This window comes from Aquila chrysaetos, chromosome 25 (assembly GCF_900496995.4).
Source record: "Aquila chrysaetos chrysaetos chromosome 25, bAquChr1.4, whole genome shotgun sequence".
Lineage (NCBI taxonomy): Eukaryota > Metazoa > Chordata > Aves > Accipitriformes > Accipitridae > Aquila > Aquila chrysaetos.
The window spans coordinates 8,500,428-8,521,185 of record NC_044028.1 but is presented as its reverse complement, the minus strand read 5'-3'; the positions used below and the strand labels follow the sequence as shown (position 1 = coordinate 8,521,185).

The 20,758-nt window shown below is 37.2% G+C and overlaps 2 protein-coding genes across 3 annotated transcripts; both read right to left on the bottom strand.

Moving 5' to 3' along the window:
* Nucleotides 1-2,622: 2,622 nt before the first annotated feature.
* Nucleotides 2,623-5,741, bottom strand: LOC115335749 (parvalbumin beta-like). 2 transcript variants are annotated; one of them, XM_030001886.1, is made up of 5 exons: nucleotides 5,671-5,741; nucleotides 5,236-5,306; nucleotides 4,448-4,580; nucleotides 3,549-3,658; nucleotides 2,623-3,046 (listed from the first exon to the last, which is right to left on the bottom strand). In XM_030001886.1, exons 2-5 carry the CDS (start codon nucleotides 5,294-5,296, stop codon nucleotides 3,021-3,023), a joined length of 330 nt encoding a protein of 109 aa, XP_029857746.1. In that variant the 5' UTR covers nucleotides 5,297-5,306; nucleotides 5,671-5,741; the 3' UTR covers nucleotides 2,623-3,020. The 2 variants fall into 2 exon arrangements, with proteins under 2 accessions (XP_029857746.1, XP_029857748.1); XM_030001888.1 differs by having other exon boundaries at nucleotides 5,236-5,303.
* A 5,799-nt stretch (nucleotides 5,742-11,540) lies between these two features.
* Nucleotides 11,541-16,423, bottom strand: LOC115336000 (parvalbumin, thymic). Its single transcript, XM_030002417.2, has 5 exons — nucleotides 16,317-16,423; nucleotides 14,483-14,550; nucleotides 13,536-13,668; nucleotides 13,159-13,268; nucleotides 11,541-11,845 (listed from the first exon to the last, which is right to left on the bottom strand). Exons 2-5 carry the CDS (start codon nucleotides 14,541-14,543, stop codon nucleotides 11,820-11,822), a joined length of 330 nt encoding a protein of 109 aa, XP_029858277.1. The 5' UTR covers nucleotides 14,544-14,550; nucleotides 16,317-16,423; the 3' UTR covers nucleotides 11,541-11,819.
* Between the last annotated feature and the right edge of the window lie 4,335 nt (nucleotides 16,424-20,758).

The window sequence follows — 20,758 nt, the reverse complement described above, 5'->3', positions numbered from 1 at the left end:
TATTTGCAGAATACAGACCATGGTCTCAGACCTCCAAATTTATGATTCCAGAAGAGTGTTCTTCACTTTAAGGGAGCTGTGTGGGAATGTATGGTTATGATCATGCAACAGTCTTTCCAGCTGTGGCCTTACAGGCACAATTTGAAGAGCTTTCTTAAAGCACATGATAAGCAGTTACAGAAATTTCACAGTACCTGACAGCCTGTGTGAGTGAGAGACAGAGAAGAAAAGAAAGAAAGTAAGTAAGTAAGTGTATTCTTGTAGACAGAAAACAGCATTTTCTCCACCAATCTGCTTAGTGGTAATACTGAAAGAAGGAAAGGTCTAAAAACGTCTCTAGTCACAAGCTCTTCTTAACTTTCTGGAGTGATCACTGAAGCTGATATCAGAATTACCTTGTCATTAATTTTTTACTGTTCTTAATGGAACGGTAAGTGGTGAAATTGTCTTAGATTAGTAGACCTAGCAGGCTAATCAGTGTGGAAGTAAGTGTGGTTAAATAAAGGAGCTGCCTGCTAACTCAAAAGTTATCTGTCTGTGCCTTTCTCTCTCCTTTAGCCATTAATAGTGGTATGATGCTTGAAGATCTTCAGGTGACCCATATTACATGGTGAAAATATAAAACATAATATCAGCTGAGATACATAGCATTTTCTGACAATAATGAGAGTTTTTAGCTCTGCAATCGGACTGCAGTTACTAATTCCTCAGAATTTCCTTTGTTTATTGCTCTCCTGAGATGACATTGAAATCATAAATGTGAACCTGTTTGATGCATAATTATTTTTTTCACTGTTAAGGAAAATGCTACAATATTAGGGCCTGATTAATTAATCAGAGTTAATGGAAATATATTTTTGGCATGAGCACATTACTGAGTATTCATTAAGGTCCTGTAGATTGCTTTAGTTTTGTGTAATATGATGATTTCCCCAACATTGTACTGATGTTTCCTTCCTTCTCCATAATGTCTTATCATAAATGTGTTATGCATCAGAACCACTATAACATTAGCAAGTAATTTTGAAATTAAGATTTTTGATCTTAAATAGCTCCAACAAATACAGTAGAAGACAGTCATTGTACAGGTTTTTGCAAGATTAATGCCCAAGAACAGACTTCAAGAGTTCAGAATTTTTCAAAAGGAGTACATAGGAGTAACTATCATGTTGGAAGCATAATGTTCTGGATGATTAAAGTCATGTAGATATTTTAAAAGACTGTTTGGATATCTGTGTATTTTTATCACATGCATAAGCCTAAAACCCCCCATACACTGTAATGTCTAGTTAGGTACTGTTAGCAATTAGTTCATTTTTGTAACCTAATTTGATTGTTGCTTGTGTTTGCATTATGACAAATTTGTGATGACATCATCACACACTTACTTTTCAACCAGAACCCTAACTTGATCAGTGCACAAGCTGGTTGAACTTCAGTTAATGAACCACTGTTCAGAATTTTGCATTCTCCTAATTCCTTATTTCTGTCTTGCTATTTCAATCTGTCTGTAAAGAAAAAAAGACTAATTTCTTAGCAATTTTTTTATGGTGCTCTTCATCTTGTTGTACTTTCCTCACAAACATTTATGCATTTATTTTTACAACCCTGTGAGATGTGGGCGTTATTTTATCCTCTGTTTTGAGATGGAGAAAAGCAGAACACTGATTACTGCAGCAACGTGCCCCAATTTGCCATTATGGAGCACCAGGGACTTGATTCTTCAAAGTGCTTTTCACCTAGTTGTATCCAAAACACAGCTCCCTTTGCCTTCAGTTGCATTTGTGAGGGTTGTAAAAACACATCTACTCTAATTAGACTTCCACGCAAAATAAACAAATTAGAATTGTGGTACCAATTAATACTCTTTACATTGATCTTGCAAGAACTCATGTTAGCATAAATCATGTTGGTATAATTAAAGGGTACTGAATCTCTGTTCTGGCTTTCTGTGCGCAGACCTTCAGTTCTCATACTGACAGAGAGGGGAACTCTGGGCTCCTGTCTCCTACCCCTGTGCAGGTAGACCCATGTTTTGCTCCTTTGTATCTCTGTGCCATGGTGTGCAACTTGCCACATACAGCTGGTATGCTGGATATTTAGTGCCATATGGGTGGCACTAAAGGGCATTCAGTGTGCGAAGTGGACCCAACAAAAGGTATTTATTCCCTGACTGCAAACTAGCACCACAGACCTTTTCTGAGACTGCCATCCTGTTCCCAGGATCTGAGGCATAGGGTCGCCTCCTTTGGAAAACAAAATATTAGCATTCTGTGTTCAGAGGTGATTTAATCTGGCAAAACTCACCAACAGAAGTGGGCAGGTGGGATGCTAGAATTAATTCAAGCAGAATGCTGTTTTAACTTCTTGTAAGTGGAACAATAGTGCCATCAGGTGGGCAGGAGGGTGAGTAATGCCTTGGAGAATTTTGAATGTATTGCAATTTCAGTAATCTAGATTCATCTTGGATCCAGTTGATCTTACATTAAAATTGACAGCTTAATTAGTGCTAGGTCCTGCCACTTAATAGTGTATGGAACACAATCAGTTGCATAAAGAATGCCATAAAGACATACAGAGCATTAAATACACCTCTTGATTAAATACCACCGCTACCAGTTACCATAACCAGGTTTTACACCTGGACATTTTATTTATTCCAGTTTTTTACAACCGGTGCTAGCTATTTATGCAAACATTGAAAATTAAATGCCCCTCAGAGATGCTTTTGATTTCTCCTTCCCTTAATATTTTAACTTACATCCTTAATGCCAAAAATTCAGATGAGCAGAGTGGATTCCAATTCAGTCTCCCAGTGGTATAAAGACCTTCTGCTTAAAATAATGGGGAACATGGTTTAAGTAGTGCTTGCACTACTTCACATGTTTTCCAGCAATATGAAATCACTTGCCAGCAATTGTTCATGACCTTCCATGTACAAAATGTGTAAATAAGTAGTAGGCTTGCAATAGGAAAGATTGTTTATGGCACAGATATCTTGGTCTTTATTTGACTGCTTGTTAAGATTTGACCAGAGCTTGAAACTCTGAAAAAGAAATAAAAGAATAATAAAATGGGACCACATTTTGTAATCGCACACTCAAAAAAGTACTTTCTTAATTTTTACAGTTAAAATGGGAAAATAATGATGCTTCCTCTGATAATCATTCCTTAAAGGTAGTAGTACATTGTATACTCATAATAATAGATACTTAAGACAAAGGAAGTGTTGCATTTAAGTGTCACATTGTACCATAGTTCAATGGAAAAAAGCAGTGAAATTATATACTGAAATTTTATAAATACATCAGTTTAGGTTCCAGTCCTGAAGAAATCTCTGTAGATGAAAAAAGGGACTGACCACCTGTAGCCAAGGGCAGAATATAGACTGGCTCCTATGTTAGATCCTCTTTACAGTACAGAGCAGATCTGAGCACCTCAGAATCAGACCCATAACATCCAATGTATGGACCAGGGCAGCTGCCTAGAGCTAGCCGTTAGGAAGTCTCAAAGGCAGGTATTACTCCATTTAATAAAGGCAGTCTTACCATCCACTCCAATTTTACCATCTCCATCACTATCACCTGCTGCCAGGAATGCCTTGGTCTCAGCATCAGTCAAAGCTCTGGCACTGGCTGAGAAATTCTGCAGGAAAAGTCTGTTAAAGGTTAAAGGACAAATGAGTGAGACATACTCAGTACCGAAAGCATTTAGAGTTTGGTATTGGTAATAGCTGTAAAATTCCAAGCCTGATTAAATTCTTGAGACTATTTCAAAAGCTCTTTGTAAATAATTTTGAATTCAATGGCAAAACTTCCTCTAACTTCACTAAGAATAAGGGTAAGAAAGTAAGAGGATGTTGCATTACATCATGTAAAAATCCTTGATGACATTTTTGTTTCATTGGATTAAAAAGGCAAAATTAAAACTGATTGCCTAGTAGCAGGGTTCATTCTGCCCTCGTTGTTATCTTTCTTGTTTCCTCCTAAGATGTAGACTCTTAAGAGTGGAAGAATTTTTCTAACCTTAGTTTTTAACTTCAAAGTCAGATGAGTATGATCTTGAAAATAGAATTCATGTGATAGAAAGAAAGATGAGAGAAAAATAGCCCTTTGAATTCAGTCTAGTAAAAATTCTTGCAGTAATAAAAAGCAAACTCTAGCAGAACTGCTATTTTTATCTTCACAGTCTGTCAGTTACCCCTACATGAAACAAGTATTTTCAGTGCTATCAGTGTTTTCTTGTTGTGATCCAGCCTTCCCTTCATTGTTTGTCTTGCAGCTCCTTCAGCACAAGCACACACACATGTGCGCGCGTGCACACACACACACACACAGTTGTCTCTCATCCAAAGAGACAGAAGGAAAGGGAGTATTTCTGATCTTATCCTGCATTTTTAGACAATAAAACACAAGCCTGTTGGTAACTCATTTTTTATTTTACTTACTTCAGTTCATCTTCCTCAATAAAGCCACTCCTGTCCTGGTCAAGAATTCCAAAGACTTTGGTGAGCTGGTCTTTGGACTTGGAGTTGAGACCCACTTTGAGAAAAAAGGTTTTGTAATTGAATGAATCAGCAGCTGAAATAAGCAGGAAGAGATGAAAAAAAGTAGTTAAAGATCTGGAACAAAAAAAAAATTAGCTTTTTGGTCAAAAAGCAGCAAACCGTTCTGCAGTACAGTGAGGGTCATTACAATCCCAAATCAACAATCTTTGATTTTCCTGAGTTTATTTCAGATTAGTGGGATTTTTCCATCAATGATCTCTCAAACCTAGAAAGATAAATATTGACTGTGGTCTTCATCATGCAAGAACATACATTTGTAAAGAGATACTTCACTCACACATAATTTCACATAACTTGATAATAAATATTGTGCTTGTATTGAAATCAGCAGGAGCTTTATTATTATTCTCTGAAAAAACCCAGGATTTGAGCCTCTGGATTTTTTTCATACTTAAAATTGCTGTTGGGTGCCTGTACCTTGGCTGGCAAAGATTAAAACTTGCATCTATTCCATTACCTTGCCTCCTTTTCCTCTTTTTGATAAAACAGTCAAGGCTGTAATTAGCAAACAAATGTAACAAGAACACCTCACCATGTACCCTGGAGAGGAAATCAACATTATATTGTCTAGTTCATCCTTTCAGCCTTTTCTGTTTCCATTGGAATTGGGATATTGGGGTAGTGAGGACAAAGGAATTTGAGAGATAAATGCAAAAGACAAATGTTACCTTGACAGCTCTGTAGACCAGCAGCAATTTCAGCTTCTGTCAGGATACCAGAAAGAGCCATGTCAAAGCTACTGTAAAATGAAAAATAATACTGGGTAGAGTTCATACTGATCTTGGTCTATCAGCCTTTGATGCTGCCCCATGAGGACAGCCAGGTTTGATTAGTGGGGCAGTTGCAACCTAGGTCCTGGGGCAAACCAGGGGAGGTGCCCTGCAGGAGCCAACTGTTCCATCCTTTAGTTCAGATACATGTAGTGAGTGCATCTGGCTTGCTGTTGTTATCTCCAGTTAAGTGTTCAGGTGCACAAGCTGAGGACAAAACCAAGCATATTTATAGAACTGCACGGCATTTGAGGATCTTTGGTTATTTCCATGCATTTTTTGTGTGGATTATTGTGATGTCTTCCAAAGCTCTAGAGAAAAGACTGAACTCACCTTGCCACTTAGTTTTCCCCAAGCCAAGAACAGAAAAAACTGCAAGGTAAAATATCTGCAGAGTCCTCTTGACTTAATTCTTTTTCAAATGACAGAGATAATGACTTATATAGACCTTAGTTAAGTCCTCTCGACCTTTTACAGAAGTCCTAGAGCCACGTGATGGCTCAGATACCCCACGGGCTAAGTTACTGTGGCTGACAAGATCTGCTAGCTAATCAGATTGATATTTATATCCCAAAGGAATGCGCATGGTGTTTTAGACAATATATAAGGTTTAGTGGCATACAAAGTAAATCCTCTCAGGTTGCATCTGTTTTTATTCTGGTGAATGATTTTTGATCCATGAATGAAAAAAATATAAATTTTTTTTTATTGCTTAATGATAGCAACAAATGGACATCTTTGTGGTAGGCTTTGACTTTTAAGGGCCCGATCCTGATGGGAATTAACTCATGAAACATTACTCCTGCAATTGCCCTAATAGTCTTCAAATAATACTAATACTGATACCTTTGTAATAGATATATCTGACATACAAGTAGAATCTCACAGGTAAAACTTTTAATTTTACATCAGCCCAAAGTATTTTTAATAAGCTGATATATAAACTTTGGTTACCCAATTACTGAAATATGTACTTTAGACTATAAAAATCTAATATTCAAGACATTTGCTTAGTATTAATTCATTGCATGGTGCACATTTTAAATCATCATAATAATTGCGTCCATTTATAGAATGAAGGTTGTCAGTTATTCAGCAGCACACAGGAGTATGCATCAATTGATGGTAAGGTCTGAAAATGAGCAGTAAAATCTGTGACATTTGATTCTTTCTTTCTGTAATGAAAAAATAAACTTTTGTAAGGATTCAAACAGTAGCTAAGCTCAAGCTGCAGCTTTTCTCTTAATGGTTATTAATAGCTCAGCTATCTCATGAAATCTGTTGGAACTTAATGGCCTTGAGAATGGCTGGAATTGGCCAATGGTGTAAAAAGCCATTGGGAGAACATACATAAACATGCACAGAGTATAATTGTAGATTTAAATAATATTTGAGTAATGCCATTACATTTAAAATAAAGCCTAACTCTTGGTCAATGTAACATAAAGCTGCTGTCATTTCTTTCAAAAATCATATAAATGAAAATACAGACAAAACCTCATCTTCCACATCTTAGTTTCCCTTGATCGTTTATTCAAGAGAAGAATGCTTAGGAGTATGCTAACTATATTATTCTAAACCCATGCTGTGTGGTAAATTGAACATTGTGAAAGCAAAGTTTTCTGGACTATATAAGATAACTGAGCAAGTTACTTTTAAAGGCATTTCATCCTGAACTGGTGGATATATAAACTAAATGATCCAGTCTTTCTGTTTGGGAATCTAGCTTTGCCTTTGTTTCAGATTCCTAGGAAATAATTGAGAGTATGGCCTGGGATCATAGACAATCTGGTAATTGTGTCGGAATTATTGAACATTCAAGAAATAATCCTGGTGAGAAGAACACATTGAAATTACAAAGCATTTATCGATAAGTTTTTGAGTATTTCTGTGGCAAACCAGAGCTTGCCTGTAGATGGCACCAAAGACAATTAAGTCCAGCCGTGAAATCTCTCCGGGGCTACTTAGGGTGAGAGAAAACCAAGGAACTGAGAATGAGAACAGGTTAACAGGCAAGTGGGCGTTCATGAGAAAGGAAGAGAAGAGGAAGGAACAGATATTTGAAAGAAAAAAAGTCTAGTCCACCAAATCACTCGAAAGACTGGAATATAAGCAGACTAAACTGAAAACTCAGAAATAATTGCAGAGGACTTTCCTTTAATGATGATTAGGACGAACAGGTTATTTCATCTGTCTAACAAAACCAGGTTTTACTGTGTTTATGCTGGCTAAATATTACGGTCGGTTAGGGACATCATTGCAAATATAAGATCAGTTTGTTCTGGAAGCCTGGGAGTTAGAGCAGAAAGTTAGTATCTAGGAAGTACCAGCTGATTAATATCTGGTTGTGATGAAACTGCTGTGATTCCCTTTGAGTTAAGTATCTGCATATTCTACATTGACACAAGTTCCCCTTTGAACTTAGGGTCAATAATATCTTTGTAACTGCAGGGGAAGGCATTGTCTAGCGGTACCTTCTTTTCATATTGTAACCAGTGTGGTGATCTGATTTTCTTTTCTGGAGCTTGATATACAAAAACTCTGATTATCTTGTTTTCCTGAGTGTAGGATATGCTGATAAGCAAATCAAAAGTAATGGAGCAGCCATATCCCAACTGCTAGATAGTGTGCTCTACAGACCTTCAGTATAGAAAGTGTACCAGAAAGTCCATATCAATGTAATGGTATCTTTCTGTGCTTGCAAGCAAAAGCAATATGGAAATTAAGTTTCATAAAATATGAGGACTTTAAATTAGTTCATATTCCACAGCATCCATTTATTAAAGTGTTTTAAAATATATGAAAAATTAAGCATGAAAATGTTAGGTACATGTCTGTTCAGGGATTTAATCAAGATGTATCTATTTCAGTAACTCATTCCAGGAAATGAATCCAGCCTTGGCCCCTTCTGCCCACACTGTTTGTGTGAAGAGCTCCAGGCGCCTCTGATGATGCTGCATCAAAGATTTTCCACATGGGCTGGCTGCTAACTCAAAGAAGAAACTTTACCAGTCTATGTGTGCAATGAATGTTCTGACATCCCCTTGCCCTTTCTGTGCTCTCTTACTTGTTAGAAGATGACTGTGAGATTTTGAACAGTTGGAGAGCTGAAATTGAATCTGAAGTTTACAAATGGCTCTAAGTTGGGATTTCCAAAGGAACATGAAGTTAAGAGGCAGCCAGCTTCCACTAAATACCAGGAGATTTTATCTTCTGCATGACTCTGCTCCTTTATCAGGACAACTCAAAATTTTGGTTTAAGAGAGATGATGGATTCAGTGGCTAGAGCACTAGGGTGGGTTTGGGATATGGGGTTCAACACTCTGGTCTTCTATATCCCTTTTCTAAGAGCTTGTGTAGGACAATCAATTTCTTTGTGTTTAGTTCCCACTTTAAAGAGATCATAGTACGTCTTTATTTTACAAGAAGTATTGAGAGGATTAGAAATTAAACTTCTCATATGGGGTAATGAGGGGAATGAGGTGTGTCTGAGAACTTACAGTCTTTGGGCTCAGTGGAATTCAGATCAGCCATTCACATTTTGGGTTGCTGTTTAATTGTCTTAAGTAAAGGTAAACCATATAAAAACCATTTCCTTTATCCTGAGAATTATGAAGCAGTATTATACTGAGTATTACACCAAGTAGGACGGTCTTACTCTAAACGTGAGAACAGGTTATCAGTGTGATAATGCAGGGTGTTGTTAGATCCTTTCTGATTTGATGTAGCATAAACAATTTCGAACAGAATTTTGGTTTTTAACTGTGTACTCAGCAGTGTTTTATTTGTGTACTTCATTCATAAAAGGTTGATGCAGAGGATTTAATCCTTACTTATTAGATTGCCCTGAGATGTTATAGAACCTCCATCCTTGAAGATACTCAAACTCAGCTTAGAGCAATGTGCCCTAAGTTGGCCTTCTGAGGAAGCGATTGCACCAGAGACCTCCAGAGATTCTTTCCAGCATGAATTACTCTGTGATTCTATACCTTAATTGTGGTAACATTGTGATATCACCATTTGTCTCTTTACTGCTTCAGATGTCATCCACATGGACATCTTGCAATCAAAGGTTTTCTCTAGTGCAGTGACATTGTCAAGTTCAGAGAACACTTAGGGAATATGCTGTTCCCTAAGAAAATTGAAGGCTGCCATTGGCTGAACTTGAATTCATTGAAATGAACCTTCCAAGAAAACTTTACATTTTTGGAATTTGTTTCTTTTAGGTAGAAAATATTCTCTTCTGGTTTGGTTAGCTCTACAAGTGTGGATCCTAGTGCCAATAGAAGACTTAATAGGGACTAGGTGTTTTTGCTGAACGGTCTATGGGCTTTGTTTGAAATTGGGGCTTTTTGAGTTTTATTGTAATTCCTTCTAATGAAATGGCTGGATGGTTTTAATAAGATTTAAAACTTACGTTCTTGCCACAATTTACTGTTTAAGAACAGATGTTCTTGTAAACAATATTATCTAAGTTTTACATAAAGTTGCAACATACACAAGAATCGCCTGATTCTCAGAAGTACTTAATTCCCCCTTGTGGCAACAGAAGGCAGTGATGTTCAGTTGTTTAGCATCTCCGAAATACAGGATAAGCCACTATGTAGTCTTGCATTTTTTGCATTCCACATGAGACTTTCAGATGCGCAAGGAATGCTGTATCAGGTCTGTCACTTATGGTATTGTGTGTGCCATCTGCTTGTGAACTAGTGACATGATATTTTAGTGATTAGCAGTGTGAGGAGATAATGTATATATTACATCTGTGTATTACTGCAGATCTGGATTGCTTTGGGTTTTTTTCTTCAGCAGATAGGAAAATGAATAAGGTAAAAGGAACCAACAGAGTCTCATCATTATGCAAAATATTTCAGTGCTGCAATTAACAGCAGCTATAATTTAAGCCCAGATTTAACATCAAAGGCGGTAAGGATAGAATTAGGTTTTATATTCATTATAATTCTGCCAAGGCTTCAGTGAGTCTGATTGCTAGAATTCCTCTTTTGCATTAGCCGTCTTAAATCTGCCGAATAGCTCTCTTACATGCCTGGGTATGAGTGAGCTGTACTTGCCTCACATAATCATCTCGCAATTCATGGAAATGCCAACATTGAATGTTACATAAAAGTTCCAGAAGGCTTTGTTTCTGCCATTCTTTGAAACAGCTGCCAAATTATGTTATAATTATCATCCAGTTTCAGCAGGGAGTATTAAAATGACAGTCTACTTGTGAGCTGGAACCACATCATGGTAGATGGGAAGGGAAACAACTAAATGTTGGTGGGGAAATTTCCAACCCACTCAGCCAGAAATACACCTCATCTACTCAGTCTGTTGAGCTCTGCATTTAACCATGAACATTATTTACTTTGTCCATTAATGAAGACAATGCTGTAACTAGCTCTAAATCCTGTTACACACTTATCAAAGGAAAGACTAGTTTTTAGTAATTTTCAGACTTAAGAAAATTGCTAATATTATGGATAATATAGATGATTATTCATATAATAAATGAAAGAATTGAGTAATGGCCGTTATTTAGCAACGTAACAGAGCTTTAAGGTAATCAAACAGCAAGACTGGCTGTGGTTTCATCTGTAGGAGACACAGAAATTCACAAATGTGGCAAGGTATTATTGTTTTGTACATATTAAGAGGTAATAAGCAACATGTTAATGATTCACAGAAAAACCTCCAGGCTTGTGGCCATGCCATGTTGTCAGGGGACTGTGACTTGTGACAGTGTCAGAGTTGGGATTAGACCCTTCTCCTCTATCTCACAGCTGCCTTAGATTTCAGGGAAGATAAATCTTCTTAAGGGAGAGTTACATTTTAGGCCATAAACACTTTCTGATGATACATGCTGTAGCCTAGTACTTCATTTTGTAAAATTAACCACAAACTTATTCCATGCTTTGAACTATGTGTCAACTCCTCTTAATTTTTTTTCTCATATTCTCAGGGTTGGGACTTCATATAAATTATTTTTAGCTATCTTGTTAGCATTGCTTTTCCTCAAGGATCAGAGAATTAAGCAGAAATAAAACTCAGTGAAATCAGTACAATTAAGCCTTAAAAGATGTCATATTGTTTAAGATCATCAAAACTGCGTCTGGTGAGTCAGCATGGTCAAGTATGAGGATGGAAAACCTAAACAAAATTTAAAAAGCAGCTTTTTCCCCCAAAGTTGTTTTTTTTTTAAAAATTCTTTTCCTCCCCTCTTCCAGCCAGAATTTCAACATTATGAGTGGTTGAAAAATCACAAAGTGCCTTCTTTACAGTGGAAATGTAACAACACCACATGACCAAAACATCTGTACATTTCAAGATTTCTCAGCAATCCGGTGTGTGAACTTGATGTATGGGGAATTGTTAACGCCTGAAACAATATAAAAATGTACAAACACATGCTGAATGTGAAGTGCTTGTTGGACGAGGTAATTGGAAGAGTCAGTCCAAGGTTGCTTTTGGTCTAATGCTGTTTATGCCTTCACCAGAGATTGGAATTCTGTCACGGAAGAAAATGAGAAAGGCAGAGAATAAAACTAGATGAAAGTGGTTTTTAACATCTTTAGAAAAGATAGATAAAAATGACTTGAACTCCTAGCCATGGAGGGCTCCCAAAGTTATTATAACACTGCACAAGCTACTGCTAAACTGAGATTCTGAGGGCGTAACAGATTTTTCACTCCTTAAAAAGAGTAAGTGCAGAGAGGAGGAGTGCGTCTGTAAATTCATATTTGTGGGAAATCCTGAGATAAGGTAAACTATCTTTAACCCATTACCAACTCTGATAATAGCGAAGGAAGCAGAGAGTGAATTAGGTCGAGCCTGTAGCTTCCAATTTGAGGCATTTTTTGGTTTTGTTATTCCAAAGAAAAAATATCAGTAGTGATGTAATTTCAGAATGGGAGATTCCATGGTTAAGGGCTAAGATCTGCGTAATATAATGCCCTATTTGGGGCTCATAAACAGAAGCTGCAAAAGCTGCTGCTAAAGCAAATTCCTCCAACAGTGTATCTCTCTCTCCTCCCAAACTCTGGCTAAGATTAGCACGTGTGTCTGTTAGAGTTATTGCCACCTGTCCTAGTTCAGCTGAGACAGCCCTGTTTTCAGTGACTTAATCTCTAATATATGATGCATAATGTCCTATTTTCCTTTACTGTGATTTATAAAAGAAATATCCTGGCCAGTTCACATCATCCCGGTGAGGTTTTCTTTAGGAATTTGATTTAGTTTCTTGTAGAAGGACTGCCCAGGGAAATTTGCACTTATCAGATAATTCTCCAGCACAAAATTCTGTGCTGCATTGCAGCAGTTCTAGCCTTGAAAAACAATACCAGTCTTATTTTACATTAATGAATTAACCACTCAGTAATACTGACCAATGTTTGATAGTGGTAGATGAAGAAATAAGTTTATGTAGGTGGAGGTGTGTTTAGAAATGAAAGTGTCATATGGCCAGAAGTGCAGAGCATCCACTGCTGAAATGGAAATGTAAAGAATGAGTAAGTGTTCAGGATGTTTTAAAAATCTGGCACATTGAGTCTATGGATCAGACACACAGCAGAATTAACCCCAAAGCTGTTGTTATTGATTGGAAGAACAGGCTCTACATTGGGCCTAAATATGCTGTTGCTTGCAACAGAGACCAAATGTGAATAAAGCTATGAAAATAAAGGAGTGTTCACTAGTATAAAAATTGTGGCAGAAAGTACCAGGCCAAAGTACTTGGATGTATTCTTCATGCCACATTTTAAATGCAGCCCTAAATGCGTTCATTTTAAAACATAAGTTTTATGAAGTTTCCAAAAGTCTTACCTTCCACTCCAATTTTGCCATCACCATCAGTGTCACCTGCAGCCAGAAAAGCCTTGGTCTCCGCGGAGGTGAGGACTCTAGCACTCGAAGAGAAATTCTTCAGAAACAGCCTGAAATAGAACACGGTAGAGTACTGTGCTTGAGTTTTATTCTCTGAAATGTCCTTGGCATACCAGTGTTTCCGGTTTTCTTAAACCCATGCCAAAAAACCCATAAGGTAATGCCTGCTCTTATCATCTGAGGAAATCCATACAGATTCAAGGAGAGACAAGGAATTGTATTTTATTTTTAAAACAACAGCAGGTTTCTTCTAGGACACCAAGCAAGTTCAAAGGTTTACATTTTTTAAAGAAGTACAGCAGCTGAACAGTACTTACTGAAGCTCTTCTTCTTCAATGAAACCACTCTTGTCCTGATCAAGGATTCCAAAAACTTTCTTTATCTGATCAGGAGTTTTGCTGGATAAACCAACCGTGGAGAAGAAAGACTTGTAGTTGAAGGAATCATCAGCTGGAAGGAACAGAAGTTGTTTAAACATTTTCCCTTGAAGTTGCTACTACTGTATGTATTCCTTGGGAATATGTATATGTTTTCTTAAGCATCAGCCTGCTCCTCTTCCTCGTGTTCCCCGGTGTAGCAAAAAAGAAGATACAGTGGATATTTTCCCTTTTTAATCACTCTGTGCCTGTGGTCATATATCCTTTCAGCCAGTTTGAAGTTTTCTGCTACAATGCACATTCTGCTAAATCAGGATTTATGCAATGTGTCACGTGCAATTAATAATAAATATTTAGAGGGTGCTACTGTTGCTTACAGGCCAACTCCTATAATTCTTACTTCATTTTCACTTAGTCCTTGCTTTGGTGAAGAATTTGGTAGAAAAGTAAGTAATTCACAGTCAAACTAGCTCTTTGAGCATTTGGAAAATTGGCTTGATCTTGCTGCAGAACTCTTTAAGAGAAATGAGACTGGTCATTGCTTCACAAATGACACTTTGATTCTGCAAGCTGAGGCTTTTTTTGACATTTTGAAGGCAAAGGCTAAGTATTTAAATATAAATCTTTAACAGGTTTAAAAATTTACAGAGTTTAGAGTTAAGCCAGCCCTAACTGAAACTGTGGCCCTTTAATTGCTGCTCTGTGTTTTGGGGAGCGTTACCCACCAAATAACCACTTGTGAGAATTTCTGAATTCAAGGGGCTATACTGTAACATAGCTAGAAAGAGATCTCACGGAAAAGGAATCTAAGGGGAAAATGATAGGCATGTCATCTTAAGACATAAAAATGATACGCATCTTCTGGCTGCAGAGAGACCATTCCTTACCCTGGCAGCTGGAGAGAGCAGATTCAATATCTTTAGCAGAAAGGATGTCAGTGATGGCCATTGTTGAACTGTAAAATAAATTAAATGTGAGCTACTTAGTCATTAAAATGACTTCTCTACCTCTTTTATGGCTCTATTTGAAGTTGCTGCTGTGACAGTATATGATAGGGGAGACATTATTCATCTAATTGTAAGCCGAGCGTACTGTAACAGATGTCTGCAGCAGGTGCTTCCACTTAAAGCTGGGTAATGAGGGAGGAATTCTGCATGCGGCAGTGTGGGGCTTCAGGAAGATCTGATGCCTGTACTGCACTGGGAGAACGAATCAAAGGTGTCTGGCACCACAAAACTTCATGACTTCTGTGTGGGTTTTCCTGGAGGTGGATTATTACTCAATTAAAATTGGCATATATTTACAGCATACATAAAAGATAAGGCTCAGTATGTCCCCTAGAACTATATCTGGAATAAATGTAATTGGAATTTAAAAAATCTAGTATTATTATCAATAAATGTAGTGATCTTTTCGAAGAATGAAAGTAATAGTGTAGAATAAATAATAATAATAATTTTACTCATTTCAAGGAAATATAAATTTGGAGAGTAAGTTCCTCCTCTATTTAGTTGCAACAAATGTAACTACACTATAAATTTGGCTTGCTGGGCTGCTGCATCATTAAAAGACTACATTTCGTGATAGCTTTATAAAAACGTTTTCTTAAGTATGTTGTGGGTTTTTTTTTAATTCCATGTAGGTGATAATAAACCAGATTTTTATCCAGATTTTGGCATTTCAGTAATGTGCTTAGAACAGAGGTATTGAGACTTAAAGGCATTCCTTGTAGAGTGGAGGAGGTGTTTTCTTCTGATACAGCAGCATTTGACAAAAGAGACTCTTTGTCCCATTCAGCTACCAACAGCTGCAATAGTTTGCCAGCGTAATATATATCGCTTAAGAAGATGCTACAAGGCCTGAATTTCTAGTCAATTTTTTAGTGTGAACATAGCATTGATGCATTTACAGTTTGGTACACTGCACACATCAGTGCAGACTGGTTACAATTTAAAACTTGCGACATTACTGTAAAGTAGCTTCATGTTAATGAAGGAAGGGGAACTAAGGCATAGAAAAGTTATTCTTCAAAGCCACAAGAGAACAGAAATATCTTTTCATGGATCCCTAACTGATCTTCAACAACATCATTCTTCCTGTCTAAGCATGGAAAGCAGCATTCATGAGAAGGAAACCAATGCTGATAACCATTTATAGTCTGTGTGCTGGTTTGAGATCTACACACAGGTTTAAACTTTGCCTAAAATATGGACTGGCTGCCTCTGTACCTGTTGGTTTGCAGCAGATGAAATTGTCAATGATTTCAGTCCCTTTCTGAATATCTCAGAAGGGGTAAGGAGACAATGGGACAAATTCACGCTTGTGGCAATGGGTACTTCTCCGGCTAAAACTGATGAGTTACTTTTGTTTTGCTAGCAATTATTTTGTCCCAGTGGCTTCTTGTGCAAAGTACTTCCCCCTCTCAGTACTAGGCAAGATAATTTGGAGCTCTGCCGTTGACCTAATTCCCACTGCTGACAGGATTAAAAATGGGGAAGAGATGAAGGAAAACCTAAAAATTGCAGCATTTTTTACAAGGGGCATCGTTCCTGTCCTTTTCCATCCTGTGATCTGAATGCTGATTCTATTCTATGTTAGCCTGTAAAGATACGACATACTGGAAGCTGATACAAGAATAGATATTTCAATTGCATAGGTGCTTTCCATTTAGGGAGCATTTTGCTTTTGTGTTTCTCAAAGCAGAGGATCTAATCAGCTTACCTTTGTGGTCTTCTTGACTGGATAGGGAAGCAATCTGGTTGGGAGGAACGTACTTGCTGTGTGTCTCCAGCAGAGCTGAGCTTGCATATATATACTTTAAGTTGTATACCATATACAGATTTTAGATTTCAGCGTCACGAAGGGGGAATGGTGTCAAATGAACTTGCCTAACTAATCATCTTGCACTATTTTTATCTCAAGAGAATACATATGATATTTGCAAACGAAACAAGATAAGTGGCCAGATAGGCAAAAAGGACAGAGTCATATTAAATTTCTTCTGATTTAAGCAGAAAATACCAACTTCTCCATATGATGTAGGGCAGGAAAAAAAACCCACTCTCTGATATGCTTGATCCAAGGAGTCAGATGAAATGAAGCACTACTAACTTCTGAAGAGATGCCTTTAATGAATGTTTAAATGTGATAACTTGTTATCTTATCTGTAGACACTACATGTGATAGTGTTTCATCATTAGACCACTAAGCAAAAAAAAAAAAAAAGTCCTGTTCAAATATTGTTTGTGTAGCAAACCATTTAGGGAAAATAATAGTCATGTTGTCTCACAGAATGTCTGGTCCGTTGTTTTGAAAAAAAAAACCACACAGTGAATTTGTTGCTACAGGAGGTAAAATAATATTATGTCAATCCATTGGAACAGTTGGCTAGGGGAGGGTATTTTGTCTGGTATGTTTCCAGAGAAAATCTTACAATTCTGCAAGGTTCTGACATCCTGTTTAGTCGCGTATGTATGAAGCAAAGGGGTTGTGATCTACCCAGCTGTCTCTGAGACAAAAGCCCCTGAGCCCTACATGAAAGATCTTTGCTTTCAGAGTAGAGAGAAAAATTTCGATAGCAGCATCACTGCAGGGAACAATATGTGAAGAGTGTCTTTGCAATTTTGTAGCCTACCTTCTGATCTCTTTTAGATAAGTGATTATTTTTTTTAAATTTTTCGGCCAGTGCTATTTCCAAGTGTTCCTTTGTGCTAGTTACTTTTTTTTTTTTTTTAAATAGCATAGAAACAATTTGATCATCTCAGTTTTCTTCCATGAACGTCATAGCCTAACTGGGTGAGAAGCCTGTCAGCTTGGATCTCACTTGTGGCTTGAGGCAGCAAACAGTGAAAGACAAGTCATATGGATGACAGCACAAGATAGCATTATGGTCAGGGGTAAGGGATGGCAAGGGATGACAGTGCAATTGGCATCACAGCTTGAGGTGGTGGCACAGTAAGCAATGACAGTGCAGAGACTGTCTTAATGTCAGAGAGAGTATCAAGGCATCTTTTTTCTAAAGCATTTCCCTCTAAGATGGAAGGCAAACCTAGCCAAGCACTGAAGCCAAACACTAATAAATCATAGTGTGAGGCACAAAAAGTGGCAAATGGGGTGCCTATGAGACCTTAGTTGATTCGACATTGACAACAGCTGATGAAAAAGCAACAAATGACTATTGCAAAAGATACTGTGTGTGGAGGGGGTGTTATTTCACTTACTGCATATAAACCTAAGAAAAATTATTGCTACAAGGTTTTTTTTCTTTTTACAAATTCTGTATGTCTGTCCTCCCATGAAAAAGTTTCAGACACAGATAATTCTTGCGAGGGGAAGAACGGTTGGTTAAGAATGGCTGTGGAAGATTTCAGCTTTCCCACTTTTCTGAATGGGTTGTTGACCAGCTGACGCTGAAAAATTTCAAGAATTTGATGGATAGATATTTAATACTGGCTCTTGTTGCCACTGGTGACATCTGGTAGAAGGGATACAAATATCACTTTCCCCCCTCAAACTCTTCTAAGAAATGACTTTTATTCTACATGGGAAAAAAATTCCTCTCCCTTGTGCATACACCACCCTTTTCTCCCCCTCCAATTCGGAAAATTGCCTACATAGTGCCAACAACTGATGTGAAGTAATTAGGGCATCCAACATAAAAACTGATGGCATGATATGACCTAATGAAGCTAAGTTAAGAGGAAGGCCAAATTCTGCTGAAACTCTTGGGCTGCAGGAGTCTACATGGGAATTTGGTCTCTGGTGTCTATTTCAGAGAATGCATTTGATTTTAGATGCAATGGCTTCTCATTTTGCCCAGAGCTAATTCCACATATGTTAACCCCTCGCCCCCACTCTTCCCTTTAAAAATAGCATTGATTGCTGTTATTTCCCTTAATGCCTGTGGACTGTTGCCATTAGTTTGAACTTTTGTATGTGAATCACATAAGGATTCAGTCTTTAAAAAGTGTGCTTTGTTTTCTAAGAGGCTTCAACAAGATGATTCCTTTTTTTCTCTGAAATTTTAAGGATAAAGCATGAACATCAAATGATTTATGGGTCTAGTCTGTTGAACTGCATTCAGACTCCAGCAAATTTTGGTGTCACTTTTGCAGTGAGATTGGAGCACTAGAGATCCAGAACACGTGCACTGACTGGCAGGATGAAATGCACAAGGATCATGTAACTCTATTTACAACCAGCCTCCAACAACCATTTTATTTTCAAACCCTACATTAGAGATTGCAAAAACATCTGTCTGGTCATTTTTACTTTCTTAAATCAAATACTGTTAGTAACTTTCCAGCTGCCGTCCAACTTGGCAGGGAGAGGAACAGGGGAAGTATTAAAAAGTAAGAAGATATCCCTTTCAGATTGTCAGGTTACCACTAAAAGCAGTTTTAAACCCTGGGACTTGAGCATTTCACTTTGCTCGAGTCTCATTGCCTTCTAGAGGACTGTAATGGAATGCTCCTCTCTTGTTGTTTTATTCTTCCCATTTTCAATCTTAACTCTTCTAACACCAGAAGTTACCTCCCCAGGTTGACAAGCTGTATTTTAGGTCATCATAAGTTCTGTGATTGTTCTCTGATATATTCTTCTCATTCTTTGAGTGCTGACGTGAATTGTGTATACAATGAAATAACAAAAATACACTGAACAGTTGTGAATGCTTACTTTTGAATTAAATAAGTGTGATTTGCTGCCCTTGTAAGTGCCTGAGATAATTTTCCCTGAACGCTTGTGGTAGGGGTATCCATAGTCACCAGTGAAGGAATAGAAATCACCTTATGTAATGTGTTTAACCTATTATTAAATGACATGTGCATAGTGAAAGTGGAATATTCATTCAGCTTGTAATTTGCCTTGGGAATATATGAGGTGAAAGAAATTGTATGAATGTAATTTAGTGTAATTGCATTAATGCATCATGCTCCTGTCATTTGAGGAATGTAACTCTTGGACTGATTTGGAAATATTTGTGAGTGGTTCTAGGTTTATATTACTTAATCTAATATCTGTAGACACCTCATAACTACCTCCCAGTAAAATGCTGAAAAAGAAAAACACTGTAACAGTTGCTAAGGGGTGAAAAAGCTCTACATGGGAAATATACCAAATAACATATATTTTATTTTTGTAAACTTGAATGAATCACAAAAATTAAGTAATTTATTTTTCACTAGCTGTCATTCTAGTGTCAAGTGGCTTCTACCTCTGAGGTAGATCTTCAGAGATTCTAAGAATTTACAATGTAACTTTTGAACTTCAAGTGCCCTTTAAAGTGCTAATTTACAAAATTTCTTCAGTCATATTTTTCCTACATGTGTAAAGCATAATTTTAAGCCAATTGGATTGTTTACCTAAATCAGACGATTTCTGGATCTGCATATCTGAAATATTCAAGAGAGAATTTCAATTCTGATTCCAAAATTTGAAAGGAATATGGTCCAGATGTAAAATCTATGTGATTTCTCAAGCTGTAGCTTGAGATCTTTGTTTCCGAATTCAAACTTTCCAGTTCACTTCCATTTCTCGTTTTTTTTCTAAAAATGTTCATGCATTGATACAGAAAGAAAAAGGCTTTTTTTTAAGCAAGAAATTGACATAGAAAGATTTCTGAAATTATAGATTAGTGGGTCTGTTAAATCTGATACAATCATTCATAAATGGACAGAATACTTGAACTTTCAGGTGTCTTTATCCATAGTTTAAAAATTACGTGCAGCAAGTGTCAGAAAGTCTATAGAATTAATAATTTTCCTGCTTTAATTCTGAAGCAAAAAGGTTACTATTTTTGAAGTATCCTAATAAAATTGCCAATGAAAAGGTATGTGTGGGATAATAATGGTTTTTTCAGTAGAAAATAAAATCAGTTCTGTCAAGGCAGTTTCCTCTAGCTAAGTTGGAAGCAGATATATGCTGAAAAGAGAAGTTCTATTCAGTATTTGATCTACTATATTCTGTTCTTGAGCTATGTTCTTCAACTCCTGTCTGATAACATCCCTAAAGAGGGTCCTTGTTACAGGAATTGTAACATTAGTCTGTGTGTTTACACTGCATAGCCCACTGCAGTCCTGCTCCATGACTGTGGTTTATAAGCACTGTTTATATCCCACTATAAACAGAAACAACTTCTTGCAGTTATGTAATTGTAGGAGCGT

What these genes read in the sequence shown, in the direction of transcription:
- LOC115335749 (XM_030001886.1), bottom strand. Translation starts at nt 5,296, where the DNA reads ATGGCTCTTTCTGGTATCCTGACAGAAGCTGAAATTGCTGCTGGTCTA. An exon ending in TGGTCTACAGAGCTGTCAAG is followed by an intron (nt 4,581 to 5,235) that starts GTAACATTTGTC and finishes TGCTTATTTCAG; the next exon opens with CTGCTGATTCATTCAATTAC. An exon ending in TGGTAAAATTGGAGTGGATG is followed by an intron (nt 3,047 to 3,548) that starts GTAAGACTGCCT and finishes TTTCTTTTTCAG; the next exon opens with AGTTTCAAGCTCTGGTCAAA.
- LOC115336000 (XM_030002417.2), bottom strand. Translation starts at nt 14,543, where the DNA reads ATGGCCATCACTGACATCCTTTCTGCTAAAGATATTGAATCTGCTCTC. An exon ending in TGCTCTCTCCAGCTGCCAGG is followed by an intron (nt 13,669 to 14,482) that starts GTAAGGAATGGT and finishes TGTTCCTTCCAG; the next exon opens with CTGATGATTCCTTCAACTAC. An exon ending in ATTGAAGAAGAAGAGCTTCA is followed by an intron (nt 13,269 to 13,535) that starts GTAAGTACTGTT and finishes GTTCTATTTCAG; the next exon opens with GCTGTTTCTGAAGAATTTCT.